Source organism: Cenococcum geophilum (genome assembly GCF_001692895.1).
Source record: "Cenococcum geophilum 1.58 unplaced genomic scaffold K441scaffold_34, whole genome shotgun sequence".
NCBI lineage: Eukaryota > Fungi > Ascomycota > Dothideomycetes > Gloniales > Gloniaceae > Cenococcum > Cenococcum geophilum.
Window position 1 is genome coordinate 119121 of NW_027137592.1, and position 7940 is coordinate 127060.

The 7940-nt window shown below is 37.0% G+C and overlaps 1 protein-coding gene across 1 annotated transcript; it reads right to left on the bottom strand.

The window, feature by feature from the left end:
- Window positions 1-4425: 4425 nt before the first annotated feature.
- On the bottom strand, window positions 4426-5502 carry K441DRAFT_663609 (uncharacterized protein). The gene is made up of 2 exons (XM_067649225.1): window positions 4779-5502; window positions 4426-4725 (listed from the first exon to the last, which is right to left on the bottom strand). The coding sequence occupies exons 1-2, from the start codon at window positions 5346-5348 to the stop codon at window positions 4564-4566; spliced, it is 732 nt and encodes a 243-aa protein (XP_067501477.1). The 5' UTR covers window positions 5349-5502; the 3' UTR covers window positions 4426-4563.
- Between the last annotated feature and the right edge of the window lie 2438 nt (window positions 5503-7940).

Consider the following 7940-nt stretch of genomic DNA (forward strand, 5'->3'; position numbering starts at 1 on the left):
TTAGATTAACTAATTAACGGCAGGCTAATATACAATTTGCTTTAGCAAGGGTATTATAATCTCTCTCGGCACAATTAAGGTCTAAACCCTATTAGGATATATCACTTTTCACATTATTCCCGCGAATACCCTATTCCTATTTTACATCTAAGATATAGATAAATTAGGCGTTAAGCTTAACAACCTTAAAAATATGCTTATTTAGTGAGATAATCGGGTGCCCGTTATACGCAAGTAGGGTCACCCTTAGTTACTCCTTTAACAGCTAGAAAGGAGCGTTGCTTAAAGTTACTTAACTAAGTTAGAGCTACGTCAACTACATTATCGTTTTAGCCACCTATCCGTTTACTAACTACTTAGGGTTCTTTAACAAGTAGGTTATAAAGTTAAGGTTAAGGCGATTAAACATCTTATAAAGTACTGCTATTACTGCTAAATAAACTAGAAGTCCCCTAGCCGATTTAAGTTTACCCTTAAAGATAACTACAACTTTAACTTCTGTATTATTATGGATATTATATATCTTAGCGGTAAGCTAATACTCTAAGTTATTAACTTCTTAACCTCCTTCTAAGCCGCACGCTTTTTAAAAAATATATTAGCTAAGAATACATAGGATACTCTTTAATTATACTAGATTAATATCTACCTAGGACCCCCTAATTAAATCGTTTATAATATAGGAAAGAACTTCTTATCTACAGAGTTTTAATAATAGGTAAAGGCAATAATAATTAAGGTTAAGGAAGTCCCTGTTAAGGCATATAATAGTGTTAAAAAGGTAAAACAATACTATATACTATTACGCCGCGTATATAAGATTATTTCTTTAAAACTAAAGGGTACTAGCGAAGAGCTTATTCTATAGATAGCTGTTAAGGCTATTAATAATACCGCTAGCCCAAATGGGCTCGTACCTACGTTGCTAGTCTTTAGCGCCTACCCTTAAATAACTAATGATTCTCTACTATCTCCCTCTATTATATAATAAGCTAAGGCGATTTACAAGGCAATAAAGAAGGTGCGACGTCTCTACGCCACGCGCTAGGTTAACAACACACTAGGAATAAGAAATAGCCTAAATACCTTAACTACGCTCGATCTGCCACTCTAATCTAAGGTATATATATGGCGTAAAAAGGGAGGATAGTTAGGCCTACATAAACTTATTATAATTAATGGTTAGACTTATACTCTTTAGATGCCCCATAGACCTACTTAATTCTATTTAACTGTTATTAAGCCTTACTATAAAGATAACAGTTTTGAGCCTTTATAGGATACCCCAAAAGATACCCTAAAAGATGCCCTAGAGGAGAACTACAATTAATATGCCCTAGAAGGTAACTACGACCCTAATATAACTATAGTAGATACGCTACAACTATAACGCGGTAGAGGTCGCCCAAAGGAATTATAAAACCGCTAATACCTTATTAATTTTAAAGAGCAACTCGTTGCTACTATTAAGAATAGAGTTAAGCTATTAATGGCCTTTATAATAGCTAAAGAGAAGGCTAACTTTAAGCTCGCAAAATAGCTCCAAAAGGAAGGCCGTATTATAACTCTAAGAGCTCCTTTCTAAGCATTTAATAAGTAGGAGATTAACGGTCTTATTATAAGAGGAGTCTTTAAGTTTAAGAAGTATAACCCTACTAAGTTCGATAGGGTTTGTATATTTAGGTTAAGAATGGTTAATAAAATTAAAGGCAAAGCTACTAATACCCCATTTAAGAAGTTAAGGCTAGTTATTTAAGGTTATAACNANNANNGTAAGGAAGTAATTCTTATNTAATCCCCTATAATTTAACNAGCTAGTTAGNNAGTTATTATTACGCTAGCTCCCTCCTTAATAAAGAATAGAATGGCGGTTTATTTATAAGATATTACCTAGGCCTATACCTAATTAGAGACACGCCTTTAGCGCTTAATATTAGCATACCTTCTAGAGCAAATTCGCTACCAATATCCCGAAGATACAATTATGGTTATGCTTAAGCCATTATATAGAATCGCAGAGGCAGGAACTTATTAGTGGGCTACTTACAGCAAGCACCATAAAGAAAAGCTTTTAATAACTACTTCTATATTTAATCCCTGCTTCCTCATCACAGCTATAGGAACTCTATTTGGAATTGTTGGCATATAAACGGATGATATAATTATCTTAGGAGACAACCAATTCTTAGCTCTTAAAGAAGATGAGCTAGTAAAGGCAAATCTTATAGCAAAGCCAAAGGAAAGACTTAATTTAATAACACTATTACTCTTTAATAGATGCATTATTTCCCTAAATAAGGATTCTATTGCCCTACACTAGAAAGGTTAAGGTAAAAAGATTAATATTATTAACGTTAATTCTCTAAAGTAAGGATACGTGGAGTAACGCGCTTGTAAAGCTTATATGGCTTCTATCTATTAACCTAAAGCTTTCTTTAATCTCTTTATTGCCGCCTAATACCAGGAACCAACTAAGGATAATATTTTTAACCTAAATAAGCGTCTTTTCTAGTAAATAAATTATCTTAATTAGGGACTACTCTACGTACCTATTAATCTTCCTACCGCTAAGCTATTTGTGTTTGTTAATAGATCGTTTATAAATAATAAAGATTTTAACTCCTAGCTAGAATATAAAATCATTATAGCAAACGAATCTACTAAAGAGAATAACTTTATAATCTACGGCAATCTTATCTATTAGAGCTTAACTAAGAGTAAATACGTTACTTAAAGCGTTCTAGCGTTAGAGATATATAGAATGGTTAGTAGAGTTAATATAGCAATTGCAATTAGAACTACCCTTAAGATAATTATAAATTAACTTAAACTTCCTATTATCCCTATAATCGTATACACCAACTTATATTCCCTCTATAAGTATTTAGTTAAGCTTAGTACTATAAAGGAGAAGCGCCTTATAATTAATATTATAGCACTTTAGCAGTCCTATAAGCGTTAAGAACTCTTTAAAATCTAATAGATTAATAGCTAAGATAACCTAGTAGATGCGATAACAAAGGCAAACCCAAATAAGGCACTAGAGACGTTCGTTAACATAAATACTCTATATATATAAGTTAAAGGTTAGGTTAAGAGGGAAATTTAAAGAAGTTAAGATCTTATAGAACTTTAACCGCCAGTTAAAGTTATCTAATTAGTTAGATTCTTACCAAGAGCGCCACGCTTAATTAATTCGGGTGGTAGTGTAGAGTTCTGCTAACGCTATTCGTTAAGCTGGCCAATTAGGATTTTCCATCCCTAGGATAGAAAATCGCTATTAACTCGGCTAAGAGCGGTAAGCGGAACTAACATCTTTGTACGAACCCGTATATCTACCTACGCTACCTCTTTCCCTTTATTTCTTCTTCTTCTTTTCCTTAGCTTTGTATCTTTATATGGTAGTAATCTATAAGTATATATAGATGGCAACTATAAAAGAAGAGTTGCTAGTGTTGGGAATAAGGCAAGCGGTTGTTACGTATCGTCACGTGTTGCCGCGGCACTAGCGTAGTGAGGAACTTTAGGTTCCTTACCTACCCCCTAATTCTAAATAATAAGCTTTATAACTAACATTTACTATATCTACTTAAGTAGCATTAGTGAGTTACCCTGTGACACCAACAATAGGTATTATACTACCTAATATACTACTATTAATAATATAGTCCGAACTAGATAAATAGAAGGGCTATTTTAGCCTATAACTATACTAGATTAATAACCTTACTACTATAGAGGTTATAACCCTTTTCTTTTACCTTTATAAGGTTATTTTATAGGACTTAATAGCCCTTTATAAAATATTCCTAAGCTATCTAGTATAGAGCTACCCTTATTTTTTAGTATAAGGTATATAAAGCCTTTATATAAAAGCTAGAGCTCTATCTATAAAAAGAAAAGGGGAGCCTAAACTAGCTATTAATTCTCTACTAGGCTATACTACTCCTTATTAATTAACTAAAGGCTTTATATATTAAAAATAAGTAAATAGCTAGCGAGGTTAAGGGCTTATTAGAATATCTAGATAAGTTCTAATAGGTTTAGTCTTTATGGATTTAATTACTAACGTTTAGCTATAGTGGTAGTCGTAATAGTAGTAGCGGTATAGCCTTAGGGCTAGTCTACTAACCCCCTATATCCGTCTATAAAAGCGGCCCCTTTAGCTTTATCTATTATAGGATTTAGTAGATATATATCCGCCTAGGTAAGCGCTATAGGATTTCCTTCCTAGATAGCTTTACTGCCACCACTACTACCGCTACTATTATAGCTAGAGCTATAGTCCTAGCTAGGGCCTAGGTCTAGATCTCCTTCTATATACTATATAAGCCGTATAGTAAACTTATATAGGCCCTTTAGCGTAAGTAGACCAAAGGGATAGAAGGTAATTCTTCTATAGTAGCGCTTAATTTTAAATAGGGTAGTAGATAGTAGGCCGGCTAGTAAAAAGAGGTTTAATAATACTCCTTATAGCTTAAGGTTATTAAGGAGATTAAGTAGATTATATAGGCCTAACACAACTCAAATTGCTACTCGGTTGGCAGTCTAGAACCCACTACATTAAAACGCTGCTTGGAGAAGCTGGCTAACTCCGTCGCCCAATCCATCCGCGAGCCTCAGCTTAGACTCTACCGCTTTGGTCCTACGGTACAGTATGAAATATACGATCGAAAAAAGCACCTTGGCCACAGTCTCAATAATAGAGAATATCCACGAAACCCTCTACTTGCGATTAGCTCGTAAACCTAGGTAAAAGAGATAGAGGAATAACACACCTGAAGGCCGCACAACTTTTCGAAATTCACGGAACCATTAAGATCCTTCTGTAAAGTCTCCGCAATGTCCGAGCAGGACCAACCCCAAACATCCTTCAGCCTCTTTTCATACCGATAGAGGAACGTAACGACCAACCACACGGAGAAATGCACTACCTGTTGCACCAGCACCAACTTCCAGCTTCTCTCGGCTCGGCGAAAGGATAACCAATAGAAACATAGCACAGAAATCTCAATCATAAGTGTGACTAGTGATGCTGCGAGCAGCATAAAGGTAGGCCAAGTTGTGCTTTTGGCTGGCCAGACGTTGCGGCCATTGACTTTGTCGGTGCGTGTGCTGAGGAAGACGCTGGTAACGAAGGCAATAATTGTGAACATGATGCTGCTGAACACGACAGAGCTAGCATGGGAAAGCAGGCGCACGGCGCGAATACGCTTTTTGCCAGTGGTTATCTCTCGCTGTAATCGGCTAGGTGGTTCTGCTGCCCCATGAGGATATGTTTGAGCGTCTAGAGGGCTATAGCCCGCCGCTACTGGCTTCATCGAGTAGTAGGACTGGGTTAAAGACATTGCACAGGCACTAAGAATGGATATTGAGTAGATTTGTGAGGGCGTGTGAAGCTTCGTAGAGCAAGTGTGAGGCTTTGGCTTCGCAAATGTGAATCAAGGATGATGATCAAGGAACTCAAGAGGGCCTCGCGCGTATACGGCAATTTAAGCCAAGTATCCCTTCAGCTACTATATTCTAACATTCGAGATTCAAGCAATGTATAAGCGTCGGCGACTAGCCGGATCAAGAAAGCTCCCAGTCAGTTGATCTCGGAGATGCCTCCGCGAGGATTCGTGCCAAGCTTTTATCTTCAAATGACAGGGATTGTGGATTATAAAGTTAATACCATAGCCGTCACCTTCAAGGCTGGAAGACCAATTTGATATTCTCTTCTTGTCTTGGGTGAGATGGCAAAACGGAAGTAGAAGTAGGCGGTAAGACAGAACAGCCGACGCCACGCGATTCAAACAGTTCTCTTGAGAAATAAATGCCATGCCAAGAGAGTTGTCTGCCCAGCTGCTATCTGGACGGTGGCGTATACTCAGCCCGTCAAGAGATATTGCTGACATTGCAGATATGCTCGCTTTTGGCTGGATGCGCAATGCTCTACCATGGTCATCGTCTTCTATCGAAAACCTCTGGCCCGCTGATCCAGCCGCTCAGCCTCAGCTGGACAGAGTGCATTGTACTCAGACAAGAGCTTCTATTACCGCTTGTTCCGAGAGTACAATAGCACGCGGCCTATTTCTAGTTTCTTGTTGCCTAGTGGCAACGACTTTTGTCATCATATGAAGGCGATGGTGTGAGAAGGCTTAGCTTCGAAGACGGTATATAGTAGAGGATCGATGACTTCAATTTCTTACCCCAACAAGATATACCTTCTTAAACGCATCGACAGTGATAGCATTCCAAGTCCTCAACATGGCGCCTAAGGAGATTGTGACATCAGCGCCCAAGTCTACCAAGACACCATTGGGGACAGCCAAGAAACCGCTGAAGACTACCACCCCTCCAAAATCAGGGAGTACTTAAAGTTAGATACGGGATACCATTCTAGGTCTTCCTCGTGGCCTACCTAGCTTATATAGTATTTTAAGACATTATAGTCCTTTTCAACTACTAGGATTTCTTCAACTCCCCACTCCTTATTCTCTACAATCTAGATTAGCGGTAAGGGGTCGTTACACTGCCTAGGTAGTAAATTATCTATAGCCTTCTATATTTAGTCCGGGGAGAAAATAGGGTAGATCCTTATTAACTCTAGTAGCTTAACCTTAAGAGAGTATTCTACCCTTTAAAGAATCTTATATAGGCCAGCTATTTAGTAGTCTAGCTTATAGCTTAGCCTCTAGGTTTTCTAGTTCTTTATTAACACCTATACCTTATCTCCTACTTAAAAGTTTACTTTGTAACAATATTGGTTTATATTAGACTCCTTTTTTTCTTATACCTTTTTTATAATTGTTTAAGCAATCTTTTAGGCTTTATGTATTTTCTTAGTAAATACCCGGGCCTCTTTATAGCCAAGGCGTTTACGGGCTATAGTGGGTTTAGTAGGCCTATCCCAATTAAAGGACGTTCGTAGTGCATACCCGTAGAGTAGTTTAAATAGTAATATCCCTATACTATTATAGGGGAGTATAAGTTAGGCGTAGTTTATTATAGGCAGTAGTTCCAACTAGTTATCCTAATAGTAGTCTATAAAAGAACATAGTTGCTAGTTAAGGTACTAGTTTATAATCTCGGTTTAGCCGTTAGTTTAAGGGTAAAATATAATAGAGAGCTTAATCTTAATCCTAAGGATACGGTAGAGTTTATTCTAAAAATTTAATATAAACTAGGGACTATAGTTAGAGACAATTAATTTAGGGGCGCTATAGAATTAATAGATGTTATTAACGTAGAGGCGGGCTATGTCCTTTATAGTTATAGTCTTAAAATAAAGGAGGGAGATAGATTACTTATATAGTTGGTTAATTACTATAAAGGCCGCATTGTAGCCGTAGGCGTCTTTTAAAAACAACTTAAAGTCCATTATTATATATTACTAAGGGCGTTCTAGAACTAGCAGCGGTTATAGCTACTTAGGAGTATAATCCCTAGGGGTATCTACGCGCCTATAGGCGTGGCAGTTTCTTATAAATTAATCTATATCTAATAGAAGTCCTCGCTAGTAGTAATAGTGCGTTAGTAGTTAGTAGGTCTTATCTTAGCTAGGGTATACTATTAAGACTTAATAGTAGGCTTTACGGATTAGCTCTATCTATAAATTATTAACATCTAGAACTATAAGTCGTTCTTAGTATAGAAGTAGTCCTTTTTCTATTTCTAAATTAGGGTTACCTTTTATAGCTTAGTCGTGGAGGGCCTTTAGGGAGTTAGCCGTGCGGTTTATAGTTAGGATGCAATTAATTAGCCCTATTAGTTTATCTAAGACTTTTTTTATAAGTGCTAAATTATTCTACTTAGAGTCTAGCTCCTTAAGGATCCGCGGGTTAAGCTATTTAGGGTAGAAAAGGGCATGTTAGCGACTTAGTCAATCGAGGCATGGGCATGGCAAAGGGGACGCGCAAGCCTATACGATTGGATTGTCTATAAACGAGAATCTAAAG

Coding starts and splice junctions, on each gene's coding strand:
- K441DRAFT_663609 (XM_067649225.1), bottom strand. CDS start 5,348: ATGTCTTTAACCCAGTCCTACTACTCGATGAAGCCAGTAGCGGCGGGC. Junction 4,726..4,778: donor AAAAGTTGTGCGGCCTTCAG/GTGTGTTATTCC, acceptor AATCGCAAGTAG/AGGGTTTCGTGGATATTCTC.